The 18,166-nt window shown below is 54.4% G+C and overlaps 1 protein-coding gene across 8 annotated transcripts in view; it reads left to right on the top strand.

Annotated features, from left to right (window-relative positions):
- The first annotated feature begins 8,284 nt into the window (after positions 1-8,284).
- Positions 8,285-18,166, top strand: part of NIN (ninein) — a 114,318-nt gene continuing 104,436 nt past the window's right edge. For 5 of the 8 annotated variants that reach the window (XR_013228623.1, XM_077324076.1, XM_077324073.1 and 2 more), the window contains exon 1: positions 8,805-8,955. Coding sequence is in view for 1 of the 8 variants with exons in the window: in XM_077324074.1 (XP_077180189.1) it covers positions 8,364-8,471 (108 nt within the window). In the remaining 7 variants the exon portion in view is untranslated. Of the gene's footprint in view, positions 8,472-8,804; positions 8,956-18,166 lie in introns of those variants that run through there. The other 3 variants (XM_077324082.1, XM_077324080.1, XM_077324074.1) reach the window with 2 other exon arrangements.

Raw genomic sequence — 18,166 nt, 5'->3', positions numbered from 1 at the left:
GGAGGGGGAGGCCAGGGTCTCTGGGAATGGGTGAGAGTGAATATCCCGGCCGGTGTGTAAGTGTCATTATGGTCAGGGCGGGGATGGAAAACAGAGGGTTATCTGAAAGGCCTCCCTTTAATGCTGTGATTGCAGACAGGAAACCATGGTGGCAACACAGCTGTGGGCTTATCTGGGGGCACACCCCACTGAACAAAGAAGGGTTTATTTCTAAGCAGACATGCTTTTCGTGGAGCTAGATTCAGGCGGGCAGCCACGCTTGCCTGAAGCAGCAGAATAAATTTTTGATCCAGAGGCACCTCGAAGACTACAGTGTTTAATTCTGGGGATATACATCCATGTGCAGGCACACAACAGCTTATGGTCAGATTTAAGCTTTGTTGGTCTTCGAGGTGCCTCTGGACTCAGACCTTGTCCAATCAGTGCTATGCTGCATTTCTGCTCTGGCTGTGTGGTTTGTGTAGCTGCAAAAAGTATCTTCTGCCAAAATAGCCGAGCCCAGAAGAAGAGCTGGATCTTCTCCACCTGAAGGAGTCTCCAAGCGGCTTCCCTTCCTCTCCCCATAACACGCATCCTGGGAGGTAGGTGGGGCTGAGAGAGCTCTGAGAGAAATGAGCAAGGCCCAAGGTCATCTTCACGTGGAGGAGGAGTGGGGAATGGAACCCAGCTCTCCGAATTACAGTTCTTGTGCCATGAATGATTCAGTGGGGGGGGGGAGGGCAGAGGACCAAGCCTCATGAGAAACAGCTGAGGAAGGAAGGAAGGAGGAGGGGATGCAGTGGAGGGGCAGGGCCCAAGCTGCACTCCCAAACCAGCTTCCCCAAGGATCTCCCTGCTTTTATTTTCCACTTGCAAACACCGGTGCCGTTCCCAAAGGGTCTTTACCTGTGGATTTTCCATCCTCTGCCTGCTCACCCGGCAGGTGAGCTAATCAGCATCCGTCAGGGCTGAAGACCTCTGGGGAGCCGGCTTGTGGAAGGAAAACATGGGCCTGTGGGCAGGAAGGCAGAGGCCAAGCTGCACAGGAAGCAGCGTCAAGGGCGTTTCGATCTGAGGCATATAGGAGGTCAGGAGGGACAGGCTGAAGCCAAAGCAATTTAACTCTCTGAGAAAGAAAAAGCGAACAGCCAACATTGATTTCAAAGAGGCTTCCCTGTTCTGAAACGAACTTTCCCCTCCCCTACCAAACATGCAGGCAAAGGAAAGACTTGGTTGCCACTGAACAAGCGGATGGGCATCTTCACCTGAATACAGAAAGCTGCCAGATGTGAAATCAGACCCTTGGTCCATAGACAGCAGATCCCCTGATCCTCTGATCCCCTGGAAACCATCCTCCTCACTGACTGCCTCAGCGTTTTACCTGGAGATAAAGACTTAAGAACATCGGAAGAGCCCTGCTGGGTCAGACCAGGGGTCCATCCAGTCCAGCCTCCTGCCTCACACAGGGGCCAGCCAGTTCCTATGGAGGGCCAGCAACAGGGCAGGGAGGCCGAGGCCTTCCTAAGAACATCAGGAGAGCCCTGCTGGGTCAGACCAGGGGTCCATCCAGTCCACCCTCCTCTCTCACCGGGGCCAGCCAGTTCCTCTGCAGGGCCAGCAACAGGGCAGAGAGGCCGAGGCCTTCCTAGGGACATCAGGAGAGCCCTGCTGGGTCAGACCAGGGGTCCATTCCAGTCCACCCTCCTCTCTCACAGGGGCCAGCCAGTTCCTCTGGAGGGCCAGCAACAGGGCAGAGAGGCCGAGGCCTTCCTAAGGACATCAGGAGAGCCCTGCTGGGTCAGACCAGGGGTCCATCCAGTCCAGCCTCCTGTCTCACTCAGGGGCCAGCCAGTTCCTCTGGAGGGCCAGCAACAGGGCAGAGAGGCCGAGGCCTTCCTAAGGACATCAGGAGAGCCCTGCTGGGTCAGACCAGGGGTCCATCCAGTCCAGCCTCCTGTCTCACACAGGGGCCAGCCAGTTCCATCAGGAGAGCCCTGGACTGGATGGACCCCTGGTCTGGCAGAGAGGCCGAGGCCTTCCTAAGGACATCAGGAGAGCCCTGCTGGGTCAGACCAGGGGTCCATCCAGTCCAGCCTCCTGTCTCACACAGGGGCCAGCCAGTTCCTCTGGAGGGCCAGCAACAGGGCAGAGAGGCCGAGGCCTTCCTAAGGACATCAGGAGAGCCCTGCTGGGTCAGACCAGGGGTCCATCCAGTCCAGCCTCCTGTCTCACTCAGGGGCCAGCCAGTTCCTCTGGAGGGCCAGCAACAGGGCAGAGAGGCCGAGGCCTTCCTAAGGACATCAGGAGAGCCCTGCTGGGTCAGACCAGGGGTCCCTCCAGTCCACCCTCCTCTCTCACAGGGGCCAGCCAGTTCCTCTGGAGGGCCAGCAACAGGGCAGAGAGGCAGAGGCCTTCCTAAGGACATCAGGAGAGCCCTGCTGGGTCAGACCAGGGGTCCCTCCAGTCCACCCTCCTCTCTCACAGGGGCCAGCCAGTTCCTCTGGAGGGCCAGCAACAGGGCAGGGAGGCCGAGGCCTTCCTAAGGACATCAGGAGAGCCCTGCTGGGTCAGACCAGGGGTCCATCCAGTCCAGCCTCCTGTCTCACACAGGGGCCAGCCAGTTCCATCAGGAGAGCCCTGGACTGGATGGACCCCTGGTCTGGCAGAGAGGCCGAGGCCTTCCTAAGGACATCAGGAGAGCCCTGCTGGGTCAGACCAGGGGTCCATCCAGTCCAGCCTCCTGTCTCACACAGGGGCCAGCCAGTTCCTCTGGAGGGCCAGCAACAGGGCAGAGAGGCCGAGGCCTTCCTAAGGACATCAGGAGAGCCCTGCTGGGTCAGACCAGGGGTCCATCCAGTCCAGCCTCCTGTCTCACTCAGGGGCCAGCCAGTTCCTCTGGAGGGCCAGCAACAGGGCAGAGAGGCCGAGGCCTTCCTAAGGACATCAGGAGAGCCCTGCTGGGTCAGACCAGGGGTCCCTCCAGTCCACCCTCCTCTCTCACAGGGGCCAGCCAGTTCCTCTGGAGGGCCAGCAACAGGGCAGGGAGGCCGAGGCCTTCCTAAGGACATCAGGAGAGCCCTGCTGGGTCAGACCAAGGGTCCATCCAGTCCAGCCTCCTGTCTCACACAGGGGCCAGCCAGTTCCATCAGGAGAGCCCTGGACTGGATGGACCCCTGGTCTGGCAGAGAGGCCGAGGCCTTCCTAAGGACATCAGGAGAGCCCTGCTGGGTCAGACCAGGGGTCCATCCAGTCCAGCCTCCTGTCTCACACAGGGGCCAGCCAGTTCCTATGGAGGGCCAGCAACAGGGCAGAGAGGCCGAGGCCTTCCTAAGGACATCAGGAGAGCCCTGCTGGGTCAGACCAGGGGTCCATCCAGTCCAGCCTCCTCTCTCACAGGGGCCAGCCAGTTCCTCTGGAGGGCCAGCAACAGGGCAGAGAGGCCGAGGCCTTCCTAAGGACATCAGGAGAGCCCTGCTGGGTCAGACCAGGGGTCCCTCCAGTCCACCCTCCTGTCTCACTCAGGGGCCAGCTAGTTCCTCTGCAGGGCTAGCAACAGGGCAGAGAGGCCGAGGCCTTCCTAAGGACATCAGGAGAGCCCTGCTGGGTCAGACCAGGGGTCCCTCCAGTCCAGCCTCCTGTCTCACACAGGGGCCAGCCAGTTCCTCTGGAGGGCCAGCAACAGGGCAGAGAGGCCGAGGCCTTCCTAAGGACATCAGGAGAGCCCTGCTGGGTCAGACTAGGGGTCCATCCAGTCCAGCCTCCTGTCTCACACTGTGAGCACCCTTGAGCTCCATAAGAAAGGCAACTGGTGAATGTTTCATTGTAACCTTTTGTTTATTTAAATCAAAACATCGAGGAAGCAAATTATCCTCTGAGCCAGGGCGCCTCTCGGCTCACAGTTTTGGCTGTTGCCATCAGAGGGCAGCACTGCATAAAAACCTACCCTTTTTTAATCAAAGCGGAATCACTTTGGAAAGGTGGGGGAGGTTCCATCAGAACTGGCTCAGCAGAGCACTGGAGAACTTGAGACTGGACCTGAGGCTGAGTGCAGCTTTGGCCGGCTGGAATATGCCAGGAGCACAAATACAGGAAGTTGACTAGAAGCAGAGGTAGTCAACCTGTGGTCCTCCAGATTTCCATGGACTACAATTCCCATGAGCCCCTGCCAGCATTCGCTGGCAGGGGCTCATGGGACTTGTAGTCCATGGACATCTGGAGAGCCGCAGTTTGACTACTCCTGGTTTACATAAACAGTAGTGACCTACTCTTCTTCCATTTCTCTAACCTTGAGAAGGACTCTCTCAGCTATAAAATAAATTTTGGTCTTGTGAGAGATCTTATCAAAAACTACATTCCAGAGAGGAACAGGACCGTTTTCTCTGCCCGGTCAAAACCGAAGATTTGAACCAAGACATGATGTAGAATTCAGTTCTGGAGGCCTCGCTTCAAGAAGGACGTAGATAAAATTGAAAGGGTACAGAGGAGAGCAACGAGAGCTCACCCACTGTCACCTGCCACCCCCTTGAACCTTCACAGAATCAGCCTCTCTGTGAGATGGCTATCCAGGCTCTGATTAAAAATCTCCAGAGAGAGGAAAATCTCCACTGAGGAACCACTCTGACTGTCAGGAACTTCTTCCGGAGGTTTAGACGGAATTTAGAATCAGAGAATAATAGAGTTGGAAGGGAACTCCTGGGTCATCTAGTCCAACCCCTGCACTGTGCAGAACACTCCCAACCTTCTCTCTCACCCACTGTCACCTGCCACCCCCTTGAACCTTCACAGAATCAGCCTCTCCATCAGATGGCTCTCCAGCCTCTGTGTAAAAATCTCCAAAGATGGAGAACCCACCACCTCCTGAGGAAGCCTGTTCCCCTGAGAAAACACTCTGACTGTCAGGAACTTCTTCCAGATGTTTAGCTGAAAATTCTTTTGAATTCCAACCCATTGGTTCTGGTCCAACCGTCTGGGGCAAGAGAGAACCACTCTGCTCCATCCACTTCTGGGGTTTTTATATACGCATGCACATTAATGAATTCCCACCCATTTGGGAAACCCTTCTGGGGCCATCAAGAACTGTTAAGTAAGCCTGGATTAGCGTCTGATGACTTCTAAGTATAGGAGTTGCCTGTCGCTGCCCTGGATGAGGCGGCTGGTCTCCTTGCTCCTGGCAAGAGGCAAGCGTACAGGAAGGAGGATTAAACGGTGTGAGCTCATTCTGTCGGCTCTAATGCGGTATGCTCATCAGGTATTTAGGACGGCTCGGATTGCCGCTCGCTGGCAAGGTGCCGGTTTCCGAAATGGGAGCAAAGAGCCTGCCATGCCCAAGAAACAAATCCCACCCTCCTTCCAACAAGCCCAGTGGACACGAGAACGCCCTTCCTCAGCAAAGGCCTTGCCCATCCCCTCCTTACCTGGTCCTTTTAAACTGGAGATGCCAGGGATCGAACTGGGGACCTTCTGCATGCTGAGCAGCTGCTCGGCCACTGGGCCACGGCCCCTCTCATGTTAGAAGAATCCAGTAAGCTGCCTCACCCCGAAAGAGATCCTAGTCCTGTCAAGGTTCCCCGGGGTCTCAGATCTTGTCCATCCCCTCCTTACCTGGTCCTTTTAAACTGGAGATGCCAGGGATTGAACTGGGGACCTTCTGCATGCTGAGCAGCTGCTCGGCCACTGGGCCACGGCCCCTCTCTAAGTCATGTTAGAAGAATCTAGTAAGCTGCCTCACCCTGAAAGAGATCCTAGTTTTATCAAGGTTCCCCAGGGTCTCAGATCTTGTCCATCCCCTCCTGCCTGGTCCTTTTAAACTGGAGATGCCAGGGATTGAACCGGAGACCTTCTGCATGTCGAGCAGCTGCTCTGCCACTGAGCCATGCCCCACAACACTCCTGTCCTCCCTTAGGGAGTTTTTCCCTTCCCTCATCAGCTCTGGAGCTCTCCCATCACCCCTCATGCTCACAAGAGCCCTTTACTCAGTGGCACCAGGTGGGGAGTGCAGGGGTGGGGGATGACCCTGGAGGAAAAATGGGCCAGAGAAGCCAACCAGCAGTGGGCCCTCCCAGAAGGCCTAGAGCCCGGCAGATGCCCCACCAGAGACTATGCCGTCCCTGTCCTTTCCCCTCCTCAACGCAGATGGCTGCTACAGGATTAAACGTGGCGTTTCTTGATGGCCCTGGAAGGGTTTCCCGGCTGGGTGTGAGTTAATTGATTTTTGATACATTTTTTAAAATGTATTAACATTTATCAGGTGATATGACCCTACAGGGTCATGTCGACCTGCCTCCCCTCCCAAAATGGCCAATGATGGGCCTGGAGGGGGTGGGAAGGGGAGGGGCCCCGGGTGGGCGTGTCCACAGCTCTGCTTCCCAACCATATTCTGCATGATGGTGCCATTTCTGGGATTTCTCAGGGGTTTCTCAAGGGTCAAAAAGTGAAGAAAGGCTGCCTCAGAGATACCGTTGTGAATGTCAACAAGCACCAAAAGCGGTATATGACTCTTAGCTGTCTCTGACACCACAAACTGCAGAGGGGGATATTTGGATCTGTTTATAGACAGTTATCCAAAAGTTGTCAATATTCTCATGGCATTACTGGTAACCACCACGTTCTGGATGCGCGGCTAAGGATGGGCTGGATTCGGCTGCTGCATGAGAGTTTGTCACACATTTTGGCCAACAAAAAACTGGGTCCAGTAACACCTTTAAGACCAACCAAGATTGAATCACCTTGAATCTATCTTGGTTGGTCTTAAAGGTGCTATTGGACTCAAATTTTGAAACAATTTGTGGTGCTTCCTAAGCAGCCGAAATCCGGGGCTTAAGGCCGGGGCCAGCCAGAATGCAGCGCCCTGCTACAACTGAAGGGCCTCGTGTTTCATCTTCGGCCTTCTTCTGAAAAGGGAAGTTCTAGAACCACATCCTGCCTGAACGTGAAGCAGAGGGACAGCTGGGAAGCCCCGCCCCTAACCGCAACAGCGGGGGAGAAGGAACTCTGCACCTGCTCAGAGGTACTGGCCCTCTTTTAGGATGGCAAAACCAAGGCCGGGTACCGGCTGGAATGGGGGCCAGCCCCTCAGTCCCCCTAAGTGAGCCCCAGGTTGGTCGTCTGTCCCCAAATCCTCCCCCCCCCCATTCCTCTCGTGCTGGTCCGATGGACATTTTAAGCTGCCCAAGCCAGCCTGGCAGGAACCAGTTCTGCAATCTGGGGGTGATTGGTTTAATCATTGATTTATTAGCTTCATTTATCCCTCACTTTTCTCCCCAATGGGAATAATTCAAAGTCGTTAGCTAATTCAATATCCTCACATTGGTCCTGCGAGGTAGGCAGGCTGAGAGGCTGTGACTGTGACCCAGGTCACCCAGCAAGATGCCATGGCAGTGGGGATTGGAACTCGGGTCGTTGGTGTTTGGGTCAGTCCGCAGCAGTCACACCTCTGATCCCCCTAGGGGTGGGCAGGGTAGTTCTTCAGAAAGGCCCTCTGTACATGATCAGAGGCCCACATGCTCAGTATCTAGAAGAGCTTTTGTGATGCTTTCTTCAGATTAGCCCTGCTAGCTATAGTTGCCACCCTCTAGGCCACGCCTGGAGATCTTCCGGAATTACAACTGAACTCCAAAAGATGGAGCACAGGTGTTGTGGTTAAGGTGTTGTGGTTCTCCTGATCTGGAGAACTGCATTGGATTCCCCACGCCTCCTCCACAGGCAGCCAGCAGGGAGACCCTGCGCTAGTCACGTTCCTGTTACAGCTGTTCTCACAGAGCAGTTCTCCTTGAGCTCTCTCAACCCCAGCTGCCTCCCAGGGTGTCTGTTGTGAGGAGAGGAAGGGAAGGTGTTTGGAAGCTGGTTGGGACCCCCTCTGGGTAGTGAAAAGCAGGTTATGAAAGCCAAATCTTCAAAAGGGCAGCGTTGGAGGGGGGACTCCACGGCGTCGCCCCCCATTGACCTCTCTCCCCTCTCCAGGAAGCATCCCGAAATGCCCCAGAATTTCCCGCCGAAGTTGGTAGCACGCCCCGGGGAAAGGGGTTCCTGGCAGGTTCCCGAGCAGAGGCAAAGTCACCCCCTCCCACATAAACACGCACACACCACCGGGTGCACGTGTGAACGAGCCCCGGACACGTGTCCGCAGCCGCGCCGTCGGGCGGGAGCGGTTCCGGAGCGAAGCCCTGCCCGGCGCCCCCTCCCCCGGAGCGCGGCCCGCAAAGGAGGGCTCCGGCCGCCTTCCCCGCCTCCTCCCGGGCGTTCCAGGCGCGCAAGCCCGCCCTGGCCGGCCCCTTCCCGGCCTGCTTCGCCGCCGCCGCCGCCCTCCCTCCCTCCCTCCCTCCGGCCCTGGCCGGGCAGCGGCACAGCGGAGCCGGGCAGCGCCAGGCGGCCGAGGCCCTGCAGCGATGCCACCCGGAGCCGGCGCGGAGGCCCCGGACGCGTCTAACAAAAGCCGCCTCCTTCTTTTGACAGGCGCGCCGGCGGTGGGCTTAGCGCGGCGATCCCGGAGGCAGGTGAGTTCCCGGCGGTGGGTTGATGGGGGGCGGGAGAGAGAGGCCTCCTTTCCGTGCTGGGTTAGTGGGGCGCCCGCTTTGGGGCTTGGGATAGAGCGAATCTGCTTTCTCTGCTGAGGATAGAAATTCAGCTCCCAAAGGGGCGGCGCAGCTCCTGCGAAGCCTCGAGGTGCTCGCGCTGCCCCCTGAATCCCACCCCCCACCCGGGCTTGATCAGCACCTGCCGCCGGCGAGAGCGGCTCGCTTTCTCTTTCTCCTCCTCCTCCCGCCTTCCTTTCACTCATCTTGGACAATGGCGAGGGGAGGGGGGCTAGTCAGTTTCATTGTTTCTTGTCAATTGCAAGCCAAGGCTGCCGCCCCCCCCCCTTCCCCCTTGCTCGGCCTTGGAGAGGGAACCTCGAGGGGGAGGCAAAGACAGACAGACAGAGAGAGAGAGGCAGAGAGCTCAGAGGAGAGGAGGGCGACCGTCCCGCTGCCCAGGCTGGTAGGTGGTTAAAAGTTTGCCGTTTCTGCATGAACTGGGTACCCTTGGAGAGTGCTAGTGGAGGACTCCGGGAGGGGAGGAACCGAGGTGCAGATCCCTCTTGGAGTGAGTTTGCAGAGGGCCTGGGCCCTGGGGCAGCGAGGTTGTTGCTTTCCCCCAGAAGGAAAAGCGTGAGATTCTCTGGGATTTAGAAGGAAAGGGCCTTTTGGAAATCAAAGGCAAGATAAAGCGGTGGCCCAAAGGCCAGAGAGAGACAGAGAGACTTTTAAGGTTTGGGTGGCATCCCCTTTGAACTTGAACGGGTCTTGAAGGGAGTCTGGAACAGCGGAGGAGAGAAGTAGGTTAGATGGAGCATCCCCCGGGTCACTGGAGGCCCGGCATGGCTGGATTGGTAGCTGTGCAAACTTGCTTTAAAAAAAATAATAATGTATATATATATATTTTATCTCTCAAAAAAACTTTGCCAAAAGAAGCTAATAAAAGTCCTGCTGTTCCAAGAGAGGTTTCCAATTTCCTAATGAGATGTTCCGTTTTTCCTGGCTCGCTCTCTGGCACTGAGAATCAGCGGAACAAAAGATTTTTTTTCGGAAAGTACACTGTCGGGAGCTTGCCAGTTACATAATTGCTCACCCCGGGTAAAAGTGGAGATTGCTGGACAAATTCTCTCCCCCCCCTCCCTTTCCTCAAAGATACACCTTTTTGGCTATGTTTTATGTGTGTTTTATGTCTCCCCCCCCCCTCTTTCCTCAAAGATACACCTTTTTGGCTGTTTCATGTGGGGGGATGTGGCGACTTTCCCCCTTTGGAAATTGGGGGGAGGGCACAAAAACAGATGGGTGCAGGGTCTCCCCCTCCCCTCCCCTCCCCCCTTTATTAGTGGGAGGCCTTTTTGTTGAACTGACGCTATTACCATGCAGATATCCGAGCGCCTTGAATATTCACGACGCTGGAGTCCTTTTTGGAGCCAGTTGCCATAAATTTCTCCGACGGCGTTCTCTGCGGGATTGGGGGCGGGGGGGGGAGCAAGGATTTGTGGTCCTTTGTCAGTCTGTCTGGGAGCTCACCTCGGTTCATAAACTCCCTTCCTTGCTAAATTACCAAAAGGGCTGGAATTATTTGATTGGAAAGAATGGATTTTGTTGGAATAAAATCGGAGGTAGAGATGGAGGAGCGGATTATTTAGCGCCGTGCGCGGCAGAAATGTTTGGGGAGTGGGGAACACAAATGATGGGGGGGGGGACACGAGTGCAAATGCCGGACTTCCTCAGTGACCCTTGAAGAGCGGGCCTTGAGCGTGTTGTGGAGCTGCGGAGCGGGACCACCTGGGATGCATGCGGGTGCTTTGTCTGCATTGGGCTTCTTCGGTTCTCTTGTTTGCTTTTTCCGGACCAAACAGATTTGGGGGTCCAGGGGGGCCCTCAAAGGCAGGGGCTGCAAGGTTGGACAAGAGGCCAAGTCATGTCCACTTTTTAAAAGAACCTGGCTGCTGTGCCTTCAGACATCCATCTTGGCTGACTCCACTGGCAGAGAGACAAGAGCTACATCTCCCAGGACTTGACGGAGCCCGATTAACACCAGAGCCTCCCTTAGGTGTGGTTTTGGATGTCTCCCTATCCATAGGGGGCCCAAATCACAAAGGTAACTCGCCTGGTGTTTTTCCACCTGGGTCAAGCACAGCAGCTCACATGCCACCCCTTGGTGTGGGACATAGTAAAGGTGATCCATGCAACAGTCACCTCTAGACTAGACTTCTGCAACTCGCTCTACGCAGGACTTCCCTTGAGACTGCTCCAGAAACTCTTCAGGGGTAGTCAACCTGTGGTCCTCCAGATGTTCATGGACTACAATTCTCATGGGAATTGTAGTCCATGAACATCTGGAGGACCACAGGTTGACTACCCCTGAATGGTTCAGTGGAGGGCGCACATGATACAAGTGCTCTCCCAGCTGCATTGGAGACTGGATCTGTATTCTTTGCTCAGGCTGGCAGCTGCTCTCCAGGATCTCAGGCAGAGGTCTCTCCCATCACCTGCTGCCTGGTCTTTTTAACTGGAGATGTCGGGGATTGAACCTGGGGGCTTCTGCATGCCAAGCAGAGGCTCTTCCACTGAGCCACAGCCCTTCCTTAATCAATGTGAACACAGGAAGCTACTTATACTAAGTCAGATCATGGGTCTATCCAGATCATGGGTCTATCAGACTTTCCCATCCCCTCCTGCCTGGTCCTTTCAACTGGAGATGCTGCCTGGGATTGAACCTGGGACCTTTTGCATGCCAAGCAGAGGCTCTAATACTGATCTACAGCCCCACTTCATGGCTGCCCAGGTTGTCCATCACTTCCTGCCTGATCCTTCTTAACTGGAGATTCTGGGGATTGATAAAAACACAAGAGAAGCCATGTTGAATCAGGCCAATGGCCCATCCAGTCCAACACTCTGTGTGACACAGTGGCCAAATCCCAGAGGCCAAATCCCACTCAGAAACTGCTCTGTCAGGAACTTCTTCCGCATGTTTATCCAAAAATTCTTTTGAATTAATTTCATTCCTGGTTCTGGTCTGACCCTCTGGGGAAACAGAAAACAACTCTGCTCCATCCGTTATGTGACAGCCCTTCAAGGACTTGCACATGGCTATCCTGAGTTTTGTTAAATCGTTGGTGTTCAGTTGGTGAGCCATAAAAATCTCCAAAGATGGAGAACCCACCACCTCCCAAGGAAGCCTGTTCCACTGAGAAACCGCTCTGACTGTCAGGGACTTCTTCTGGATGTTTAGACAGAATTTAGAATCATAGAATCATAGAGTTAGAAGGGACCTCCTGGGTCATCTAGTCCAACCCCCTGCACTATGCAGGACACTCACAACCCTCTCGCTTATCCACTGTCACCTGCCACCCCCTTGAACCTTCACAGAATCAGCCTCTCCGTCAGGTGGCTCTCCAGCCTCTGTTTAGAAATTTCCAAAGATGGAGAACCCACCACCTCCCGAGGCCAGTAAAGGGCTATTCGGGTTATAAGCTCTCATGGATGTGCTCGGGTCTCCAGGTGCTTTTGAGGGTGGATCTGAAAAAGTCCCCTCTCCACCTCCTCTTCTTCAGGCTGAACATTCGCAAGTCCCTCAGCCTTTCCTCACAGGGCTTGGTCCCCAGGCCCTTGATCTTTGGGGCAGTCCCCTTAGAGTTCTTGTTGCTGAGCAGTTCTCTCAGAGGTCTCTCAGCCTCCCCTCCCTCACAGGGTGTCTGTTGTGGGGAGAGGAAAGGGAAGGCCAATGTAAGCCGCTTTGAAACCCCTTCGGGTAGGGAGAAGCTGCATATAAGATCCAACTCTTCTTCTTCAGTAATCTCAGGGCTCTCTCAGCCTCCCCTCCTTCACAGGGTGTCTGTTGTGGGGAGAGGAAAGGGAAGGCGACTGGAAGCCACTTTGAGACTCCTTCGGGTAGAGAAAAGCGGCCTATAAGAACCAACTCTTCTTCTTCAGTAATCTCAGGGCTCTCTCAGCCTCCCCTCCCTCACAGGGTGTCTGTTGTTGGGAGACGAAAGGGAAGGCAACTGTAAGCCGCTTTGAGACTCCTTCGGGTAGGGAGAAGCGGCATATAAGATCCAACTCTTCTTCTTCTTTAGTAATCTCAGGGCTCTCTCAGCCTCCCCTCCTTCACAGGGTGTCTGTTGTGGGGAGAGGAAAGGGAAGGGGATTGGAAGCCGCTTTGAGACTCCTTCGGGTAGAGAAAAGCGGCATCTAAGAACCAACCGCTTTGGCACTCCTTTGGGGCATTAAAAGCAGGATATTTTAAAAAAACACTTCTTTGCCTACCGCAGACTAGTGACCCTCTGAAACTATTTTGCAAAACCGTCACAGCTAACACACCAATTGTGGGACTATCAAGACTTAGACCCTGGAGCTAGCAATTGCTGATACAAAAGTCTGTGGTGTGTTGTGTGTGTGTAAAAATATGCTCAGGATGTCTCTTTGAGCTTGCTGGGGTTGAGCTCTGTTGATTTCTACTTACCCACCCACCCCCGCTTTTTTTTTTTTTTTTTTTTGCTCCAAAGTAACAAACATTGTTACCTGCTTTCTCTCGGCTCCTGGTGACACCCGACTGCTCAATTAAGAGGCTGTTAATTGCCTGACGACTTGACAATTAATCAGTCCTTGGCACCTGCAGCCTGGGGAGCGACAGAGAGCTCTGGGAAGAGGAGGAAGGAAATGGCTGGGGGTGACTTCTTCGGAGGCCGGGCAGGCAGGAGAATCTCTGTGAGATTAAATGCCTGGCTTGCGTAGCCCGGGCTGGCAGCATTCTGGAAGCGTTGCTCTCTAGCGGCTGGCCTACGGAAGCTAAGCAGGGCAGGCCCTGGTAGTATTTGGCGGAGAGTCCAGCAAGGCCACGACGAGACGGGACAGCAAAGCACCTCTGTCCCTCTCCTGCTTTGAAAACCCTTTTAGATAGATGGATGCATGCATGCATCGGTGGATATATGGATAGATTGATGCATGGATGGGAAGGAAGGAAGGAAGGAAGGGAGGGAGGGAGGGAGGGAGGGAGGGAGGGAGGAAGGAAGGAAGGAAGGAAGGAAGGAAGGAAGGAAGGAAGGAAGGAAGGAAGGAAGGAAGGAAGGAAGGAAGGAGAATTTGAATGAAGGAAGGAAGGGAGGTGATAGGTAGGTAGGACAGGCCATATATGGGAGGAGGGGGTGGGTCATATCATCTGAAAAACATTTAACAATTTTTTAAATATATAAAAATTAATTAATTCCTGCCCATTTGGAAAACCCTTCCAGGGCATTGAGAACCCCCAGGGCTTCAGGACACCCTAGTTGAGAAAGTCCGTCCCTGTAAGTAGGCTTTCTCAGCCAGAAACTCTTGTGGTTTCTTGACGGCCCTGGAAAGGTTTCCTGAATGGGTGGGAGTGAATTCGTTTTTAATATATTTTAAAATGAGTTAAACATTTATCATGTGTCTGTATTTGGGCGTGTCCACAGCTCTGCTTCCCAACCATAGTCTTCAGGGTTGCCCCAATTCTGGGGTTTCTCAAAGCTTGAAGAATGTCTCAGGGGCTTCTCAAGGGTAACAAAGTTGAGAAAGTCTGCTGGAAGTCACTTGTGCCCAACAAAACTCATCTCCTTGTTATAGAGAACACTGCTTTTGATTTGGGACTGTATGGCTGGGAGGGGGAGGGGACATGGCAGCCCTACCCCCAACCCAGAATCACCAGCCGTACAACATGCTAGACTAGCAGATGTGTAATAAGATGGCAGACTGGGCCTTGGGTTTGAGCCCTGCCTCTGCCTGGGTGCCTCCTTGGGCCAGTCTGCTTTACAAAATGTTAGCAGCAAAGCAGCCTACCCTGCAAGGGTGATGTAGCGCCGGGAGGCCTAAAGGTGGCTGCTGGTATTGTTTGTGAGGAGTCTGTGGTTTTGTGCAGCTGCGTCCCTTCGCTTCTTGGCCAGAGCGCTGCCGTTAATTGCTACCTCTCTGGCTCATCTCTCTAAGGAGGAGCGGGTGGTTGCTAAGAGACCAGCCAAACTCTTCCTGGTCGCCAAGGTGTCTTATGAAGCCGCTCAGCCAGGGTTGTTTGCAAGGTATGTTTCTGTAACGTGAGACACCGTTTTTCTTAGCTCGGTCACGTTTTGAGCTAACAACCTGGACTTCCCCTTTTCCAGATTAAGATTTTTATCATTGCTTCTTCCAAGAGCTCAAAACAGTGTTTGGAGAATGCACCCCCCCAAAAAAAAACATATTCCCTTTGAGGTCGGGTGGGGACTGAGGGTCACGCACTGCTAGAGTTTCCAGCTCTGGACTGGCAAATACCTGGAGATTTGAGGGGGAGATCCCGAGGAGAGTGGGATTTGGGGAGGGGAACGGGGATCCAAAGGATGAGTGCCTCTGAAGGCACTCCGTCACCATGTCTAGTAATCGTTGATAGAATCTAACCCCCTTTTAAAGCTGCCTATGCCTGTGGCCATCACCACATCCTCTGGCAGCAAGTTCCACGCTGTGTGAAGAAATATTTCCTTTTGCTCATCCTGAACCTACTGCCCATCAGGAAGGGGATAGAAAACCACCTCCGTTTCTCTCGTCCCTTCAAAGGGAGGACTCTAGGGTCAGCATAAGTCAGGTATGACTGGAAAGGACATGACACACACAGTGGAAAATATATACCTTCCTCACAGGACCTCCAAGTGTATTACATGATGCAATAGACTCCTGCAATCCTAGAGTGGGAAGGGGCCATGGAGGCCATCTAGTCCCACCCCCTGCTCAGTGCAGGATCAGCCTCCAGCATCCAGGAGAAGGATCTGTCCAGCCCTGGCTTGAAGGCTGCCAGTGAGGGGGAGCTCCCCACCTCCTTAGGCAGCCCCTTCCACGGCTGAACTAGACTCCTAGAATCCTAGAGGGGGAAGGGGCCATGCAGGCCATCTAGTCCCACCCCCTGCTCAGTGCAGGATCAGTCTCAAGCATCCAGGAGAAGGATCTGTCCAGCCGCTGCTTGAAGACGGCCAGTGAGAGGGAGCTCCCCACCTCTTTAGGCAGCCCCTTCCACGGCAGAACTAGACTCCTAGAATCCTAGAGTGGGAAGGGGCCATGGAGGCCATCTAGTCCCACCGCTGCTCAGTGCAGGATCAGCCTCCAGCATCCAGGAGAAGGATCTGTCCAGCCGCTGCTTGAAGACGGCCAGTGAGGGGGAGCCCCCACCTCCTTAGGCAGCCCCTTCCCCTGCTGAACTAGACTCCTAGAATCCTAGAGTGGGAAGGGGCCATGCAGGCCATCTAGTCCACCCCCTGCTCAGTGCAGGATCAGCCTCAAGCATCCAGGAGAAGGATCTGTCCAGCCGCTGCTTGAAGACGGCCAGTGAGGGGGAGCTCCCCACCTCCTTAGGCAGCCCCTTCCACGGCAGAACTAGACTCCTAGAATCCTAGAGTGGGAAGGGGCCATGCAGGCCATCTAGTCCCACCCCCTGCTCAGTGCAGGATCAGCCTCCAGCATCCAGGAAAAGGATCTGTCCAGCTGCTGCTTGAAGACCGCCAGTGAGGGGGAGCTCCCCACCTCCTTAGGCAGCCCCTTCCACGGCAGAACTAGACTCCTAGAATCCTAGAGTGGGAAGGGGCCATGCAGGCCATCTAGTCCCACCCCCCGCTCAGTGCAGGATCAGCCTCAAGCATCCAGGAGAAGGATCTGTCCAGCCGCTGCTTGAAGACCGCCAGTGAGGGGGAGCTCCCCACCTCCTTAGGCAGCCCCTTCCACGGCAGAACTAGACTCCTAGAATCCTAGAGTGGGAAGGGGCCATGCAGGCCATCTAGTCCACCCCCTGCTCAGTGCAGGATCAGCCTCCAGCATCCAGGAGAAGGATCTGTCCAGCCGCTGCTTGAAGATGGCCAGTGAGGGGGAGCTCCACACCTCCTTAGGCAGCCCCTTCCACTGCTGAACTAGACTCCTAGAATCCTAGAGGGGGAAGGGGCCATGCAGGCCATCTAGTCCCACCCCTGCTCTCCTCTGCCCCCTCTCCATTTTGTCCACATTCTTTTTGACTACTTATATAGATTTATTTTGTTTTTAAAATTGATATGCCTCTTCCCCAGAGATGTGCTCAGGACAGCTTACAGCTCAATCAGTAAAACAAAGCAATTAAAACACAATAATAAAGATCATATATGTGTGCATGCATACAAAATGCGCATATAAAAACTTTAAAAGGAAAAACTGAGTGGGTTCCTTTTTTGTAAAGCGGGTGTTGTGTTATTGAAAGGGCCTCTACCTCGTGTTCCCTATTTGTAGAGATAGTCAGAGATTACCTGGGGTTTAACAGGGATCAAGAAAAATACCATGTTTGCCGAAGGAGCGTGAGATGCACAGGGCTGCCGCCTCTGGGTTGGGAGATTTTGGGGGTGGAGCCTGAGGAGGGCAGGAGAGGAGCGTAAGATATAAGGCCATACAGTCCACCCTCCAAAAAAGCCATCTTCTCCAGGGGATCTCATTTGGTCATCAGGAGATCAGTTGTAACAGTAGGAGTTCTTTGTCCATAATAAAAACCCCAGAAAACCCCATTAATACACTCTAGGACAGGGGCAGTCAAACTGCGGCCCTCCAGATGTCCATGGACTACAATTCCCATTGAGCCCCTGCCAGCGTTCGCCAGCGAATGCTGGCAAGGGCTCCTGGGAATTGTAGTCCATGGACATCTGGAGGGCCGCAGTTTGACTACCCCTGCTCTAGGACCTAAAAACCATACAACGGAATCAATATCCCAAGAAGACATGGCGGCATTCAGCCTCCGAACGCCCCCAATGACATCTGCCCAGAGGAATGGGAAGAGGGAGCACAGATGACAGAGGCCTGTGCAGGTTCTTCTTGTGCCAGAATTCTGACCCCCGCCGTCTGGAGCAGAGATTCCTACCTGGGGGGTCTTTGGATCCTCAGAGGTCTTCAGGAGCTCTGGAGGGGGGTTGCAGATACTCCAGAGATGATCCATGGCCTTTCCCCTCCTGCCTTGATGGACATCCTTTAGGATGCTTTGGGCTGATCCTGCATTGAGCAGGAGGTTGGACTAGATGGCCTGTATGGCCCCTTCCCACTCTATGATTCTGTGATTCTATGAATGGCCACAAGCTGGGGAATCAGTCTGTGTGGTGTGGAGAGCCAGTTTGGCGTAGTGGTGAGGAGTGCGGACTTCTAATCTGGCATGTCGGGTTCGATTCTGCGCTCCCCCCACATGCAACCAGCTGGGTGACCTTGGGCTCGCCATGGCTCTGATAAAGCTGTTGTGACCGGGCTGTGATATCAGGGCTCTCTCAGCCTCACCCACCCCACAGGGTGTCTGTTGTGGGGAGAGGAATGGGAAGGCGACTGGAAGCTGCTTTGAGACCCCTTCGGGTAGGGAAAAGCGGCATATAAGAACCAACTCCTTCTTCTTCTTCTTCTTCTTCGTCTTCTTCGTCTTCTTCTTCTTCTTCTTCTTCTTCTTCTTCTTCTTCTTCTTGTCTGACCCAGCAGGGCTGTCTTGATGCTTTTGAATGAGACGGCTCACGAGTGCTGAACCCCACAGGGACTCTCTTCTGCCTCAGTCAGCGTCACACAGAAGGTTGGCCTCACAGGCAGCCGCTGAGGTAAGGTGAGGAGAAACCTCTCCCTTGTGTCCCAGTTCTCCCCTTGGAACCTGCTGTAATATTTTACCGTGGAGGGTTGGAGGAAAAACAAGCTTGCAGGAACAAGGAGCTGGAGAA

Source organism: Paroedura picta, chromosome 2 (genome assembly GCF_049243985.1).
Source record: "Paroedura picta isolate Pp20150507F chromosome 2, Ppicta_v3.0, whole genome shotgun sequence".
NCBI lineage: Eukaryota > Metazoa > Chordata > Lepidosauria > Squamata > Gekkonidae > Paroedura > Paroedura picta.
The sequence above is the reverse complement of the archived record's forward strand: the minus strand, read 5'-3'. Positions and strand labels throughout refer to the sequence as shown.